The sequence below is a fragment of the Furipterus horrens genome, unplaced genomic scaffold, assembly GCF_987537825.1.
Source record: "Furipterus horrens unplaced genomic scaffold, mFurHor1.1.pri manual_scaffold_6, whole genome shotgun sequence".
NCBI classification, from domain to species: Eukaryota; Metazoa; Chordata; class Mammalia; order Chiroptera; family Furipteridae; genus Furipterus; species Furipterus horrens.
The window spans coordinates 130,321,429-130,340,263 of NW_028327176.1; the positions used below are offsets into that span (position 1 = coordinate 130,321,429).

The window sequence follows — 18,835 nt, forward strand, 5'->3', positions numbered from 1 at the left end:
GAGCACAGACAGTTCAAAGAAATTGAACCAACTGATACCCAAAATATCATTACTCCTCACTGACACATATATATTTAACCCTCTATACTAGTAAAAAAAACTTCAAAAAATGATCATGAAATTATTTTGAAATCAGTGGGATATATATTAGACAAAATTTTACTAAAGAAATACCTACTTTCTTAGGGGAAAAAATTATATTGCCAATGCTATATAAGCTTAAACACAAATTTTAAAACCATGCATATGCTTTCTCAGATAGGGTTGACTTTGGAAATTTTAGTACCAAAAATAGAAAAATATTGTTAGGAATCCAACCAACTTTGGTTAATCTGGGATTTTAAAATATGGAGATAAATGATCTTCTCTCAACTCTACATCAAAAAGAAAAGTTCTCAGAGAAAGAACAAGACAAGTATCCATTGAGACTGGCAAAGACAAAAAGAAAACCATTTGCAGACAAGTACAAAATCAAAATCTAGGCAAAAAGTATGGAGTGGGGCCTTGTTGTATCTTCCTATAATCTCCTTATCATGGGATTTACTCAGAGTAAAGTTGAACCAATCTGAATTTGGATCAAGACATTCCACAGAGCTTTACTAAAATGAAAGAATTCAGAATATATAAATTAAAACCATCAATCTACATGTAAAGGGACTAAAAATACTTCCTAACTCGTCGGCAGCCGTCCGTCTCGAGAGACGATGGTGTAGCTTCTTAAGAGTCTATCTGCACCGCCGAGAATGGCTGTGCAGTCTGACTCGGGAGTGACACGGTATCTGTCTCCTCCCGTGTTGAATCGACATCTTGCGATGACGCTGGGGTGTCCTCTCCAGTGAAGCTGAAGCTACAGAGCCTGGGCAGGGTGATATGGAGGGTCTGCTGTTGCCCATGCAGCAGAACCCCCTCTCTTCGCAGCTGAAGGGTCCAAGGGAAAGACGGAGTCAATACAGCTTGGTTTCAGGTGCGCCGCAGGAGTTGCCGGTGTTGACTACAACGTCAACCCGCCTTAGGGACTCCGGCTCCGGATTTTCTGTCGGGGTTTACTCCCTTAGCCTTTCCCCTGAAGAGGTATGCCGCAAGGCAGCGGAGGTTTTTTGGAGTCAGAGTTTTCCTTCTCTGATGTGCCCTGACTGGAAGATCGAACCAGCGACACTTAGCTCGCAGGCCGACGCTCAATCCACTGAGCCAAACCAGCCAGGGCTCACTTCCTAACTATATCCCTGATAATAACTAATGTAAGTGGACAGATAAGAGAGACTGAGAGGTGAGAGGAAGAACTAAAAAGGAAAAGTGCTCTCCTTTTCTGATTAATCTGTCTTTGAAAGAAACATCTACATGTTTTGTTTCCATATCTAAATCTAAGAGCTAAATTAAAACATTTGACATGATGCATAGTAAACAAGTCTACCAAGAAAGATAATGGTAAAAGAACAGAGCAATTCTGAAATCTGTGATTTAAATTATATACCATATCAAGATAAAAATTAAATTGGAAAGAACCTTTTCTAAAATACAGTTAAAAAATAGCTATCTTTTATTTTTTTTCAATTGATTTTAGAGAGAGAAACATCAATTGTTCCACTTATGCATTCATTGGGTGATTCTTGTATGTATCCTGACTGTTGATTGAACCCACAAATGTGGCATATCGGGACAATTCTCTAAGTAACTGAGCTACCAGGCTATCTTTCACATTTTAATATTATTCAAAAAGCAATAAATAGGCATTGTAAAAACTTTTAAAATATAAACAGAAATAAGATAAAAAGTTTATTTCTATTATCAATAGCAGTGTACACAAGTGTCACTATAACATTTCCTTGTTACTATTACTTAAAATCAAAAAATTAATCTGGTTCAACAGCTTTCAAGAAAGCTCAGGCTAAAATGTAATGTTTTATACAAAAAGGACAACATACCATGAAATTCTGTTAGTTTTGATTCAAGTACATAGAATTCAAGATATCTTCTATAGACAGACCAATGTTCAGGCTCATGCCCAACTGTAAATTGAATGAATACACACTAATAAATAATTTTACAAAATTACAAAATAATTTTAAAAGGATGCAGTACTTAAAATACTGAGTATACAGAGCTAAAAATTATTCCAGTCTTCATAATTTATTATTTCTTGGCATCACGTTATTTATACTTTATGCCATATTTTAATTTTAATTATTTAGAAGACATTGGTAAATTTCATCTATTTATGAAGCTATATCAATAATATATATTTTTTTCTACAACAGATTCATACAGCTGACAGCAAATTTCAAAAAATTATGTAATTATAATTTTTAAATTTCACAATAATGATGTATTTCATATAATATTTATAGTCAAATTTGGATCTCTCAACTATTAATTGTTCTGATCTCATATAGTATAGAAAAGCACTGTCCAATAGAATTTGCAGAAAATTCTATAGATTTTTTTATTATCTGCACTAACATAGCTATTGGCTATTGATCACTTCAAATATGGCTTATATAAGTAAAGAACTAAAATTTTAATATAACCTAATTTTAATTTCCCCATGTGGACAGTGGTTACCAAACTGAATAGCAAAACTAATGGTTTATACCTAAAAGCAGTATAATTTTGTTAACCAGCATCACCAAAAAAAATGCAATAATAATAATAATAAAAATAACTAATGGTTTAAAGAATAAGTTTGGTCAGCCTGCCTATTCCAATTCCAGTTACCCCATTTACTAACTACAGGATGGGGCAAAAGTAGGTTTACAGTTGTTCATATAGAAAATACAATAGTTAATAAATAATAATACAAGAATAAACTGTTTCACATACTCACAACTGTAAACCTTTTGCCACACCCTGTATGTAAACTTGAACAAATAACCTAACCTCACTGTGCCTTCGTTTGCTTAGAATAAAAATAATTGTACCTATTACATAAAATAATCCCCTAAGGCACAGTGCAAAGCCCAGAGTAAGTGCCTCAAAAATGTTAACTGCTATTATTAGTATCTCATGTCATTCTAGCATTGATTTGGAAATGTAGTGGATCAAGTCAGCCAAAACCACAACCCCCCAAAAAAACACCTGTATTCAGAAGAAAACCAATCTGCAATGGTCACAAACCATAAGAAAAATTCTATTTTTCTTCTTCACTGGTCTTAAAAGATCTGTATGATATTTAGTTTTGGTTTTAAAAATCCTGAAATTCCTATTTTGCTACACTCGTAAAATCAACGTAGTGTTTAAATGATACACTTTTTCTCCCCCAGAGGCCATGGCTGCCAAAGAGCACATATTACATAGACTGTAAAAATCTACCACACTGCTGACAAAAATTATCCTTAGAATGAAAGTTTTAAGATTTTTTTTGTACTGATTTTATGGTTCATTATTAAGTTACAGTTTTTAAAATAAAGAACAAAACTGAAAAATAGCTGTCGAAAAAGGCAAAAACAAAAGTATATTCCCAAACCTTTAAAAGTATGTCACACATAAATCTTTCAAAAGGAGATAAAAGTTACTACCTGCTCATATAGTTATACTGATAAGGAATTATAGCTGAATAGGAAGTTTTAAATAATTTCCTGAGAGACAAGAGGCAGATTTTAAATACTAGACACATGACAAAGCCTAGCAAGCGTGGTGACTATTTAACTCGCTATGGATGCTGTATACCCCCATCATTATTATAATACACACCTAAAACAATCAAAAGAAAGAAAAAAAACATGAAGAAAACTTCTAAAGTTGTGTTTGAGCATATTTTTATCAATTCTAAACTGCTGACAACAGAGAAGAAATGCTGTCTTAATAAAATTGGTATAAGATCTCATACAGTGGTATACGCATAAATAAGTCAATTAAGTATAATGGCTAATGATAATGGAAGCAAAACCATTAAAAGAAAATTATATAAAATGCCGTGTTGGATTGTTAGGTACCTTGCAGTTGCAGACATCTACTCAATAAGTATTGGTTGAACAAAATAATTGATTAACTAGGAATAGAGATAACCTAGAAAATCCTAAGCTTTCATTTAATTTTTTGTTCTACACAATTATCTTTTGTATATACAATCACACCCAATAGTTATAAATGAAAAAAGTTTATCATTCCTGATAAATACAGACTACCCAGAATCTTTTAAGAAAGGTACATACTCATAAAGCTTCCTTACCTGCTCTTCTATCATTCCTTTCAACATCAATACAAAACACAGGTATTCTTTCCTTTTTCTCCTTCCTTTCAGAGGAGGGATCTTCAAAAAAGTCTACATATGGAATGCTAATTTTCCATGCAGCAAGGTTTCGGGGAGTATTAGGTGTGCTCACAGCTTCCACTGGAGAATCATCTTCCATTACAACAATACCTTCTTCAATCTGGAAAAACAATTGCCAGAAAAAATGTAATATTTCTAGGACCTTCAGGCCTGACACAGAACTATAAAGCAGTGAGTCCATATAAATTCTGTAATTCTTAAATACTTACGAAATTAGGTAATATCAAATTTTCTACTGAAACTATAAAGATAAAAAATAAAAATAACAAGTTGCCAGCATCAACTCCAGGTTTTGTTACATCATGTATATATGAAAATTCAATAGAAAATAGGAAATAGACACTTCAGATTACTGGAAAAGATAATCTTTAAAACACATAGAAAAATATTTTACTTTGGTAATAAAAAGTAAAAATTAATGTACTGATATTTTTCATTTAGGGATATAGAATTTTATAAATGTTAACAGCCATTGATGAAGATTGCACAGATAAACTGGATCTGTGATATGAAAGGATAAGCAAAACAGCTGCTGGAATGGAAAATAATAAATTAAAAAATAATACAGTAAACTGTTTTGCATACTCACAACTGTAAACCTTCTTTTGCCCCACCCAAATATACATATATTACATAAATATACAGTTATAATACAAATAAGTAATATAATAATTAATAAATAAGAACATTAGAATAAACTCTGTTTCATGGACTCACAACTGTATCTACTTTCCCCACCCTGTATTGCAGATTACTAGACATACTGGCACAACCTTCTAGAAAACGTTTTTGACATTGTGTATTTATAAAAACCCATGAAATAGTTTCAACCAAATAATTCCATTTCTGGGAATTTATTCTAATAAAAGTGTTTATTCCAAATAAAAATCTTAAACTGGGAAAAAGGCACAAGTATTCACTGCAGAATTAAATAATATAAAATTTAGAAGAGTCTGAAAGGGACACACCTCCATATAATTAAGACTTTTTTAATGTCCTAGCTTCTAAAATGTTAATAATGTTAAAATAATTTTTTAAAAAACGATTACTTGAAGAACAATTATTATTTCAAAAAATAAACATGTTCTAGAAATATACACAGATAAGAAGGAAAAAAATTGTCTCTATCTCATTAAATTGAAAGAGAACTTCTGAATTGGCACATTATAACTATACCTGGTCACCTAGATATCTCTGACTCATGTTAAAGGGGGCAAAATATTATAGATTATCACACTTTTTCAGGCAATGATTCAAAGGCTGTAGTGCTTAAGAGCAAACAAGTAGTGGAGGAAAATTTCTTTCCAGAATTCTAGCACCCTACCTTCTAAGTGAATTTTTTTCTTCCCCATACACAGTCCCTTAGCAATTATCCCTTTTCCTGTTCTAGTCCTAAAATGGCTCTCCCTATAATAAAATCATAAGTGACAATTTTCCTTTCCCCTAAAATTCCTAAGCAAGACAAAAAAGATTCCATGAGGTCCCACAACTAAGAATTAGCACAGTGCCCTCTAAATTCTAAGTGACACAATCTCTGTAAGGGCCAACACCACATCAACCACTTCCTTTTCTTCTCCGAGTATTAGAGATTACTTTGCCTTCTTCTCCTACTTTCAATTATTACTCTTTGGTTCCAATCAAGAATTTCCTTCTTCCTTGTGCCACTATCAAAGAGAAGTCTACGTTTTGTTTTTATTTTATTTTATTTATTTTTAGAGAGAAGAGAGGAAGAAAGAGGGACAGAAACATCAATATCAGAGAAACATTGACTTGTTGCCTCTTGCACGTCCCCAACTGGTGACCCGGCCCACAACCCAGGCATGTGCCCCGACTGGGAACCAAATCCCGACCTTTCGGTTTGCAGGTTGATGCTCAATCCACTGAGCCACACCAGCCAGGGTAAGAACTCTGTTTTTTAAAGATACCCTTCTATTTCTGAAGCAAATATAGCTTATGCTTTGAGAAGTTCACAGTAACATGGGTAAATACTTTTGTTATAATTTTAAGTGGGGAGAGAGCAGGACAGCAAATTTTATATACAATATAGACTCATCGATGGAGGTAAGAAGGGAGAATTGTCTTTTTTTTTTAAATAAAATCACCAAAATGTTAATAGAAATGGTTATTGGGTGGTAGGCTTATGGGTGGTTATTTTAATTTTTTTCTACTTTTCTATATTATTTTTTAAAATTGAGATTACATGACAAGTCTGTCCAGAAAACGTCCAGTCACTGTTAATATAAAGAGAACTGTTTGTGCAAAGTAGATGTAACCTGGTAGCCAAGGAGAGTGGAATGAAATGTGCATACGTAAACAATGATGATTTTACTGTATTATTCGGTGGAGATGCTAGACATGTTAAGTGAACCTATGTACTGTGTGGCCGTCACATTCAAAATGGCTGAGCAAGTAAAGTAATGAATCTGCATCAAATATAGTGTTAAGCTTGAACATTCCTCCATGGAAACTATTTGGATGATTCAGCAGTTTGCAGCCATGGGCAACTGGTGATTGACAGCTTCATAACAACATGCCTGCTCATGTATCACGTCTCATGCAGAAATTTTTGGCAAAACACCAAATCAACCAGGTGACTCAGCCCCCTACAGCCCAGATTTGGCGCCTTGAGACTTCTGGCTTTTCCCAAAATTAAAATCACCTTTGAAAGGAAAGAGATTTCAGAGCATTGATGAGATTCAGGAAAGTAAGACAGGGCAGCTGATGGCAACTGGGAGAACTGTGTGAAGTTCCAAGGTGCCTACTTTGAAGGGGACTGAGGCATCATTATGCAGTGTACAATGTTTCTTGTATCTTGTATCTTCTTCAATAAAAGTCTCTATTTTTCATATTATGTGGTTGGATACCTTCTGGACAGACCTCATAATATGCTTAAAATTCAAAAATCAAACAATATTTTGAAAAAAAGACTCCTTTCTCTGGGCTACTGTCTTTATTCTATTTAAGGAGAAACAGAGCTTAAAGAGAAAAAATATGCTATATCTGAATTATCTAAAAGGAAAAAAAGAATTAAATAAGATTTTCTTCCATTTAAATTATAAAGAAGCAGTGCTTCTCCTTAACGATTCATCAATGCAATGATAAAGATGTCAAAAGGAAGGTGTAAGGAACACAAATGGGTTTATTTATTCTTCTGTTCCCCCTCTGTTACTTAGTTACTAACAATTCATTCACTACGATTCCTCCCTTTTACATCCAGGTTAGTGGAATTCTTACGGGCAAACTTTGTCGTTTTAAAAAATATTTTATTGTTTATGCTGTAACAGTTGCCCCATTTATCCCCCCCCTCGAACCCCTCCACCCAGTCTGACCACCACTTCCATTGTCCCCACACTGCTGTACATGTCCATGGGTCCTTCATATATGTTCCTTCATGAATCCCTTCACTTTCTTTCATTCAGTTCCCACAGCCCCCATCCCCTCTTACATCTGTCAGTCTGTTCAACGTTTCTATGCCTCTGCTTCTATTTTGCTCATGAGTTTATTCTCTTCATTAGATTCCTCTTATAAATGAGATCATGGTATTTGTCTTTCACTGACTACCTTACTTCACACTTAGCATAATAGTCTCCAGTTCCAATCATGCTGTAGCAAAAAGTAGGAATTCCTTCTTTTTTTCTGCTGCATAGTATTCCACTATGTAAATGTACCACAGTTTTTTGATCCACTCATGGGCACTTAGGCTGTTTCCAAACCTTGGCTATTGTAAATCGTGCTGCTATGCATATGGGGGTGCATAACTTCTTCTGAATTGGTGTTTCAGGATTCTTAGGGTACATTCCCAGCAGTTGAATTACTGGTCAAAGGAAATTCCATTTTTAGTTTTTTCAGAAAATTCCATACTGTTTACTATAGTGGCTGCGCACGAGTCTGCATTCCAACCAACAGTACATTAGGGTTTCCTTTTCTCCTCATCCTCACCAGCACTTGTTGTTTGTTGATTTATTGATGACAGTCATTTTGGGAGGTGTGAGGTGGGATCTCATTTTGGTTTTAATTTGCACCTCTCTGATGGCTAGTAATGTTGAAGATTTTTTCATATCTCTATGGGCCATTTGTATGTCCTCCTTGGAAAAGTGTCTATTCAGGCCCTTTGCCCATTGTTTAATTGAATTGTTTGTCTTCCTGATGTTGAGTCTTTACTTATTTTAGAGATTAAACCCTTGTCCGATGTATCATTGGCAAGTATTTTTTCCATAGTCAGTTCCCTTTGCATTTTGATAGTTTCTTTAGCTGTGCAGAAGCTTTTCTAATTTGTTGTAGTCCTATATGTTTTTTTTTTTCCTTTACTTCCCTTGCCCTATGGTATGTATCAGCAAAAATATTGTTACATGAAACCTCTGAAATTTTAATGCCTCTGTTTTCCTCTAGGATTATATGGCATCATGACTTATATTTGTCTTTTATCATTTGAGTTTATTCTGGAGCATGGTGTAAGATGGTGGTCTGGTTTCATTTATTTGCATGTACAGTATTCCCTCACTTAATGCGGGTATTATGTTCTAGACACCCCCCCAATAGGTGAAAATCTGCGAAGTAGGAACCTTACATTTCTTTTAGTATTTATATATATTTTAAGCCTTTATAAACCCTTCCCACACACTTATAAACCTTCTCAGTCCCTTATTAACCTTTCCCACTCCCTTATTAACCTTTTCTGCACTTTTATAAACACTACTTATGTTCTTAAACATATTCTACACTCTTAAACCTACGTAACTTTAAGAACATACGTATACAGTACTGCAAAATCCCACGATATAGTGAAAAATCCATGATAAATAATTAAATGTAATATTTTTTAAAATCCTGTGATACAGTGAGGCCGCAATAAGTGAACCGTGATATAGAGAGACTACTGTACCTGTCCAGATCTCCTAACAGCATTTATTGAAGAGACTGTCTTTAATCCATTGTATGCTCTTGCCTCCTTTGTCAAATTAATTGACCTGACTGTAGAGACATGGATTTATTTCTGTGCTCTCTATTCTGTTCCATTGATCTATGCATCTGTTCTTATGCCAGTACCAGACTGTTTTGATTACAATGGCCTTGTAGTATAGTTTGATATCAGGTATTGTGGTCCCTCCAACTTTGTTTTTCTTTCTCAAGATTGCTGAGGCTATTCAGCATATAAATCCATATAAATTTTTGAAATATTTGTTCTAGATCTGAGAAATATGCCATTGGTATCTTAATAGGAATTGCATTGAATCTATAAATTTCTTTGGGTAGTATGGACATTTTAATGATATTTATTCTTCCAATCTATGAACATGGTGTATGCTTCCACTTGTATCTTTCTCAATTTCTTTCTTTAGTTTCCTATAATTCTCTAAGTATAAAGTCTTTTACCTCTTTGGTTAAATTTATTCATCGGTACTTTATTTTGTTGTTGTTGTTGTTGCAATAGTAAGTGGGATTGTTTTCTTAGTTTCTCTTTCTTAAAGCTAATTATTGGTGTATAAATTGACTTTGTATCCTGCTACTTTGACAAATTCATTTATTAGGTTGAGTAGTTTTTTGGTGAAGCCTACAGGATTTTCTATGTACAATATCATGTTGTCTGAGAATAATGACAGTTTTACTTTCTCTTTTCCAATTTGGACGCCTTCTATTTCTTCTTCTTGTCTGATCACTGAGGAGAGGACTTCCAGTACTATGTTGAATAAGAGTGGTGAAAGCAGACATCTTTGTCTTGTTCCTGATTGGAAGAAAAATGCTTTTAGTTTTTGCCCACTGAGTATGATGTTGGCTGTAGGTTTTTCGTATACGGCCTTATTATGTTGAGGTTTGCTCCCTCTATTTCCACTTTGGTGAGTGTTTTTTATCATAAATGGGTGCTGGATTTTATCAAATGCGTTTTCTGCACATATTGGTATGATCATGTGATTTTTTTTTCTTTCATTTTGTTTATGTGATATATCACATTTGTACCATCCTGGCATCCCCGGAATAAACCCCACTTGGTCATGGTGTATAATCTTTCTAATGATTGCTGAGTCCAGTTTGGTAATATTTTGTTGAGGATTTTAGCATCTACCTTCATCAGAGTATTGATCTGTAATTTTCTTTCTTTGTTGTGTTTTTACCTGGTTTTAGAATGAGATAATGCCAGCCTCATAAAAAGAGCTTGGAAGTCTTCCCTCCTTTTGATTTTTTTGGAATAGTTTGAGCAGGACAGTTATTAGTTCTGCTTTGAATGATTGGTAAAATTTGCCTGTAGAGCCATCTGGTCTAGGATTTTTGTGCGCGGGCAGTTTTGTGATTACTGCTTCCATTTCACTAGTTGTTATAGTCTATTCAGGTTCTCTGCTTCTTCCAGATTCAGTTTTGGAAGACTGTTTGTTTCTAGAAATTTATTCATTTTGCCCAGGTTGTCCAATTTCTTGGCAAATTGCTATTAATAGTACTTTCTTACAATCCTTTGTATTTCTGTGGTGTCGGTTGTTACTTCTTCTCTTTCATTTCTGATTTTATCTATTTGTATACTCTCTCTTTTTGATGAGTCTGGTTAAAGGTTTGTCAATTTTATCTTTTCGAAGAACTGGTTCCTGGTTTCACTGATTTTTGCATTTTTTTTAGTCTCTATGCCATTTATTTCTGCTCTGACCTTGATTATTTCCTTCCTTCTACTCACTCTGGGCTTTGTTGTTGTTTTTCTAGTTCTTGTAGGTATATGGTTAGGTTGTTTATTTCAGATTTATCTATCTTCTTTAGGTAGCCATGTAATGTTATGAATTTCCCTCTCACAACTGCCTTCACTGTGCCCCGTAAGTTTTGGGTTGCTGTGTATTCACTTTCATTTGTTTCTGGGTCCTTCTTCCTTTATCTCATTGTTAATCCATTCATTATTTAATAATGTGTTATTTAGCCTCCATGTATTTGAATGTTTCTGAGTTTTTTTTCTCAAGGTTGATTTCTAGTTTCAAGCCATTGTTTTCTGAGAAAATGCTTGATATGACTTCAATTTTTCTTGAATTTGTTAAGGCTTACTTTGTGTCCTACTTCGTGATCTATCTTTGAGAACGTTCCATGTGCATTTCAGAAAAATGTGTATTCTGCTTCCTAGGAATGAAATGTTCTGTATATACTAATTAAATCCACTTGATCCTGTATGTTATTTAATGCTGGTATATTCTTGTTGATTTTTTGTCTGGAAGATCTGTCCATTGTTGACAGTGGGGTGTTATAATCACCTATAATCACAGTAGTGCTGTCAATCTCTTTCTTAGAGTCCTCCAAGATTCTTTTAAATATTTAGGTATTCCTATATTGAGTCCATATATGTTTACAAGGGTTATATCCTTTTCTTGGACAGCTCCCTTTTTCTGTTATGGTCTTTATTTTCAAGTCTATTTTGTGAGATAGAAATATTGCTATCCTGTTTTCCTTTTGCCTCCATTTGCATGCAATAAATTTTCCATCCCTTCACTTTCAACCTGTGTAAATCTTAAGTTCTGAAGTGGGTCTCTTATAAATAGCATATATGCAAGTTGTGTTTCTTATCCACCCAGTGTTTTGATTGGAGCATTTAATCCATTTACATTAAAGGTTATTATTGGTAGATACTTATTCATTGCTATATTTTCCCTTTGTACATGTGTTCCTATTTCATCTTCTTGTTAAAGCAATCCCTTTAGCATCTCTCACATTCCTCATTTGGTGGAAATGTATTCCTCCAGCCTTTCTTGTCTTGGAAGCTCTTTATTTCACCTTCAATTTTAAGTGATAGCCTTGTTGGATACAGTAGTTTTGGTTGCAGGTCCTTGCTTTTCTTCATTTTGAATACTTCATGCCAATCCTTTCTGGCCTAAAGTGTTTCTATTGAGAAATCAGCTGACAGCCTTATCAAGCTCCATAGTAGTTAACTAATGATTCTCTCTTGCTGCCTTTAAGATTCTGTCTTTAAACTTTGCCATTTTAATTGTGATGTGTCTCAGTGAGGGCCCCTTTGGATTAAATCTGATTGGGATTCTCTGTGCTTCCTGAATCTGTGTGACTTTCTCTCTCACCAAGTTGGGGAAGTTTTCTATCATTATTTCTTCAACCAGGTTTTCTATCCTTCACTCCCTATCTTCTCCTTCTGTTATCCCTATAATGCGAATATTGTACATTTCATGTTGTCCCAAAGCTCTATTAGACTATCCTTGTTATTTCCACATCTCTTCATTTTATTGCTCTGATTGGGTATTTTTTTCTACCTTGTCTTCCAAATTGCTGATTTGATCCTCTGCTTTGTCTAGCCTACTTTTAATTCCTTCTAATGTATTCTTCATTTCAGATATTGCATTCTTCATTTCCGACTGGTTCTTAGTCATAGTTTCTAGGTCGTTTTTCATGCTGATGAAGTTCTCAAGTTTTGAGCATCCTTATAACCATTACTTTGAATTCTATGTCTGATAATTTGCTTGCCTCAATTTCATTTAACTTTTTCTGGGGATTCCTTCTTTTCTTTTGCTTGGAGGTTTTTGTTTTGGTTTGGTTTGGTTTAGTCTCATTTTAGCTGTCTCTTTTTGTTTGTTTCTATGTATTGGATAGATCTGCTTTGACTCCTTGTCTTATGGGGTTGGCTTATATGGTAGGAGTCCTGTGGGACCCAGTGGTACAGACTCCTCAATCTCCTGATCTGGATGCTCTAGGAATGACCTCTTAGTGGGTCATGTAGACTCTGCTGTTGTATTTGGGTCCTGAATGTTGCTGGCCTGTTCACTGGTGGAATCTCCCTTCCAGCTGAGGGGCTCAACCCCTACCACGTCTTGGATGCTGTTTTAAAGGTGCTGACAGAACAATGCAAAACAACACAACAAAAAGAAACCAAAACAAGCAACTTTCCCCCTACAACACTAGCAATGTCAACAACAAAAGATTAAATAATAAAAATGGAAAGAGAAATGGACTGTTAGGGAAAGGGAAAAAGGGGGAAAAGAATAAGACCAAAGGACCAAAAAGTTATTATGGGAGGGGAAAAGGGAAGAGAACTAATATGAATAATATGAAAAAGGAAAACAGGAAAAAGGGACAAAGAAAAAGAAAAAAATAACAAAAATAAGAAAAGGAAAAAAAAGAAAAAAGGGGCAATCAAACATAAGACTAAAATAAGATATGAAAGAAAAAATAGAGTAACAAAAATAAAAGGAAAAAAAGAAAAATTTTAAAAGGCTATGAAAAAGAAAAAATAATAAGAACAAAGTGGCATTTGTTGTAGCAGAGTTTAATGCTTGCCTGCTGGGTTCTCCCTTTGGATACAGCTCTGATGTTGTCAGAGGCTAGTTTAAATCAATGTCAGGTGATATCCATATCTAGCCCTCAGCAGCCTGTTCAAAGCTACAAGCAATCCAGTTTGTGGCTCATTCCTCCAGGCTCATCTGTGCCCAGGATGGGCCAACCTGCTCTGCAAAGCTCGGTTTTATCAGCACTGGGTCTAGGCTGTCAGCAAACATTCCAAGTCACCACAGGATCTGTCTCTGCCTGCCGGCCTGCTTTCAGTCTTAAATTAGTCACAGACCCAACTGTTTCTGAGAGGACTTCTGGTGGACTCAGGGGGATGGGACTCCTGGGACTCCAGTGGTAGTTGCCTTTTAGACTTCAGGAAAGATGGTAGGTATGTGCCCCTGCCCCAAGCCACTAGTCTGAGTCTGTCCAGCATTATTTCCCTGGACTTAGCAGGCCAGGGCTCCTAGTAGGCAAATGAGTGGGGCCTCCATAGCCAAGATGTTGGGTTTGCCAGAAACTGAGAGGGTGTTTCTATTTTTATGGCTCTCCAGTGAAGGGGAAGTGCCTCTCTGTTTCTAGGGAAAGTATATGGAATGACTACGCCCTACAGCCTGTATCTGACACCCCCTGAGTCTGTATATGTTCCTGTATCCTCAACAGATGTAAGATGCAGGATGGGAGAAAAGAAAAAAGAAAAGAAAAAAAAAAATAACCCACCCTAAACAAAACAAAAAAACGAACAAACCACATAAAAGGAAAAAAACAGATGCAGGGTGTAGGGAGCAAGACTGAAGAGGGAGGGTGGCGTGAGTGATATCCCACAGGGTAAGGTAATTGCTTTTCCCCTGAGAGAGGCTTCTTTTCTCAAGTAAGATGGCTGCTGTGGAATCCAGGTATATCTTGGCACAGAAAACCCCATGGCTGCTCCCACTTCTCTCCCCAGTGCCTTCTACTTCAGACTCTCCTTGAGTGACTCCAATCTGCATGGTCCTTCCTTTGCTGGGACCCAAGGTGAGTGGTTGCGAACACAAAACCTGTGTTTTGTCCCCTTTAAGAATTAGAAAAAATTGTCGCTCTGTCTCCAGTGGCTATTGTTTCTTCCCAGCAGAGAAAAAACCCACAGATTTTCACTGCTGGATGCTACATGGTTGTCTGATCCCAGCACTGGCGCTCTGTGCTTGGGAGCCTGGTTTGTGGTCCTGGCTTCTCTCCTGTCAAGGGGATGCTCCCACAGCCATGCTACTGCCTCAGTCCACTGCCCCTGTAAATGGGGCCAGTCCATTTAACAACCTCACCCTTTCTACCAGTCTCATGGCATTTTTGCCGGTCCTTTGTTAAAAGTCTTTTCCAGATAGTCTTCAGTTTATCTTGAGTGACTGTTCCCCTCTAGTTTTATTTCCAGTTTGGTTCTGGGAAGAGGTGCACAATATATCCTTCTACTCTGCCGCCATCTTGTGACTCCCCTACAAAGTCTATGTGTTAGTTATTTTATCTCCAGTGCTCAAAGTCATTAAAAAGCAAAATGAGAATTTGGGATCAATAAAGATTGGTTAAACAAATGAGAAGTACAAATAAGACAGTAGTTCCCTTTATTGAAATCACTAATTGGTAGGGAAGACAATCATAACCACATAATTTCAAATACAATATGGGATATGCTTTAACATACGAGTTAATAGGAGTACAAAGGAAGAAATTTCACATTCTTCTTGGGGACTCGGAAAGGGTTCATGGTGAGGTGGGGAGCATTTCAAGAAGAACAGCATGTACCAAAATGTAGAGATATAAAAGAGCACATTGAGTGGAATTTGCATATAAATTAACTGGGGATCCTATTAAAATGCAAATTATGATTCAGTAGGTCGAGGATAAAGCCTGAGTATCTGTATTTATAACAAGCTCCCAGGTAATGCTGATGCAGTTGACCCATACATCACAGCTTGAGTAGCAAGAGTTCAGGAAATCTATGAACAACTCTGTATGTCTGGAGTATATGGTTGGAAATGGATAAGATCAGGATACAGAAGAATGGGGAATATAAAGGAAGCCTCAAATAAGAAGATAAAGAAAAGGAAAAATAACAAGTGAGCACATCCAATTATTTTATACCAGTGTAAGTGTGAAGTTATACATGCATCAAGTTGAAAAATATTTACTTACGAAGTCATCTTCACCTTCAGCTAAACCATAATTAGGCAACATTGCTCCCTCCATGGTGGTGCTTTTGAATACTCCTTTAATTTTGCTACCTATTCTGCTGATTCCAAATGATTCTCCTCTTTTCTGTGTGCTCCTAGATATTGAATAAAAATTTATCAATCACAAGCAAATTATCTCAACAATCTAGTTTACTGTAAATAATAATAAAAAAAATAGTTGTGAAGTTATAGCTAACATAACCTTTTGGATTTCTCAGTCACGGGCTGGCTAAACATCTCAAAGCAAATTATTTAAAGTTTTAAAATGGAGGCAATACATAAATGGGACAATATTTATTAACAAACATTTGAAATTTACCTATTTTACTTTAAAACATTAACTGAACTAAAATGTTTTTAAAATGAGAGCCCCCTAGTGGCATCTAGTTCTTATTGCCATAAATATTTTGAAATATTTATTTTTAATGTGCTAAGACAAAGTTCAAAGTAGAGTACTGCTAAAATAAAATAGTGTAAAAAAAAATTATAACCTTTTCAGTACTCATTATTTTCATTCTTCTAAAAAACTTTTTAATTAATTTATTGTTGTTCTATTACAGTTGTCCCATTTCCCCCCCATTGCTCTCAGTACTCATTTTTAGACAGAACTTAACAAAAACATTCTGTCCTCTATGACTGAAAGTTTTTAAGCAAAATACAACTGTATAATCAAAAGAAAAGTGGAATATAAAATGCATCTTATTTAACTTCAAGGTAATAAAAAGAAAAATTTCCAAAGGGAAGGGTTAGTACTGAGTATAAGAATAAAAGTAAATGTAGCCTAAGAAAGCAGGCTGCTCTGCCATGTATTACTATTAATCATAATGAACCAATATAGATTGGTTTTGTAATATTTTTCAAAAGTAAATTTCTAAAGCACAAATAGCTAGAAAGCAACTATTTAAAAAAGCCAAATTTCCTCCATTGTAGCGTACTGCTCCATGTTTCAACAATAAAAACATAACTTTTATCCAATTTAAAACTCATGCTCACTATGTACTGCCCTTACAACAGATACCCAAATAAAAATGACTATTTTAAAATTCAAGAAAGTTTGTTTTAAATGCTTAATGAATAGCAACTATTTCTACAGACAAAATTTACTAATATAATGCAACAATTAAAGAAATAGAAGTAAACTGATAAAGCTTCAACTATACCAGGTATATAATAACATGCACATGTTATATATGTCCAAAGAGAAAATCAAACTGATTTTAAAACTTAAATACTCTTAATAATAAAGTGGTACGTAGTAAAAAGGGAACTTAAACTAAAAGGTTATTTCATTTAAACAAGCATGCAATTAGTGCTTTTCAAAATCCAGAACTGTAAACACAATTCTCTCTGATAGAAATGTTTCCAAAAACAAATACAAAAATGTTGACAAATTATTTAAATCTAAACATCTAGAATTTAGATAATTATTCTAGTCTCTAGAACCTAGACAGATTATAAAATAATTGGACTTGTTGAAATGTGACTTATTTCTAAATTATCTCACTTGTGATTATGCCCAGAAATACAAAAATATTGTACTTCTTGCTTTTAAAAAATTCTTTAAATGCAAATAATTCTAAAATTAACTTAGCAAAATTAATAACCCCCGCCCCCCCCCAAAATGAGTCAGTAACCTTGAAAAGCTAGGTACTGGTTTCATCATTTTATTTTTTTATACCGACATTTTTATTTTATGATGACAAGGATATACTGCTATTTCAAACATGGGATATCTTTAATCAAAGTAGAGGTTAATGTAAAAAAGATACCCCAATTAACTGGTATAAAGGCAGTAACAGCACAGTGTTTCATTATTTTCCTTTTTAGTTGTACTTAGGTAGTTGGGTGTACCTTCTGGACTTAAGCAATAACTTACACAAAAAAGAATTACATGCTGTCTCAAAACTTACCGAAAATCATCCAAACTTAGGCTACCTCTGCAATAACAGATATGTGAAATTATATAAGGAAAAGAGAGAGAGAAAGCCCAGATATTAAACAAGTTTCACTTTAGAACACAAAACAAAATTTAAAAGCTTAAAAGCTATAGATGGACAACATTCATCTTTGCAAAGGGAAGGAATTCTTATGAATAACATTATAAAGGAAACAAAAACAAAGTACAAGGGCTGTTTGGGGTAAGTTTTGGGGTATGAATTCTAGATCATTAAAAAGAAGCTCTTAAAAACACAGTGTGTCAGAAAATAATTGTGTATTTTTTGCCATCATTTAGGCGTACCACCTGTTCAACAAAGTGGAAAGTATGCAGAAACTAAGCTACCAAAAACTTAGCACAGAAAGCAAATCTGTATTTTCCAGCATGGAATTTATGTCTGTATTAGGTAAAATTATGCATGCTTCATACATTCTTAGCTTGCATAATTTAAAAAGTATGTTTTAAGCTAAGAAGCAAAGTTAACAAAAGATCTCTAAATATTTTTTTAAGTTGTGCTTTGAGTATGGAACGAAACAATATGCATTACAATTTTACTTTTAAGATATAATTAGTTTTGATAAAATATATGAATAAATATTTTACATATTTTAAGTCATTTAACAGCAAATTAACAATGTTACACTAAATTTTCAATGGAAGAATATAAACCAAGTCTTTTACTTATTCTATATAGTCTTGAATGAGTCATTAAGCAGAGTCCTGATAAGACTGGTTGTTAATATTAGGTCAATAACAAGAAAAACTTACTTTAATATAAAAGAACATAATCAGTACTCAGAATGAAAAGAACACTTTTTTTTTCCTGTTTATTTTCTATTTTCAAGCCAGCAAAATAGTGCATTAATATGTTGGAGACAACTAGGTGTTTGAGAACAAAGTGGCAAAGAAAACTTTCCATCTATAAAGTTATTAGGACCCTGACTTAGACTTACTCTGTGGGTTTGTAAGATCAAAGAATCACTTCACCTTAAATGGTCCTATATTGGAGTTTCATTAAGCTTAATATTCTAGTATAGACTCCAAACACCCTGAGTCTATAAAAAGGTAGAAATTTCACCTCCTTCTCAAGTGATGCTAAGAAAAGGTTTGAGAAAGTATTCAAATGAAAGAACAGACACATGGATTGGGTAAAGAATGCTATTTTAAATAGCATGGATGGGATTTCTGTTAAATTAAGTC

The 18,835-nt window shown here is 34.6% G+C and overlaps 1 protein-coding gene across 4 annotated transcripts in view; it reads right to left on the minus strand.

Annotated features, from left to right (window-relative positions):
* Positions 1-18,835, minus strand: part of SNX14 (sorting nexin 14) — a 99,641-nt gene that overhangs the window by 15,230 nt on the left and 65,576 nt on the right. For 2 of the 4 annotated variants that reach the window (XM_090279637.1, XM_090279639.1), the window contains exons 16-19: positions 17,610-17,636; positions 15,662-15,794; positions 4,166-4,367; positions 1,923-2,006 (exon numbers count right to left, since the gene is read on the minus strand). In XM_090279637.1, the coding sequence (XP_090135763.1) occupies positions 1,923-2,006; positions 4,166-4,367; positions 15,662-15,794; positions 17,610-17,636 (446 nt within the window). The remainder of the gene's footprint in view (positions 1-1,922; positions 2,007-4,165; positions 4,368-15,661; positions 15,795-17,609; positions 17,637-18,835) is intronic. The other 2 variants (XM_090279638.1, XM_090279640.1) reach the window with 1 other exon arrangement.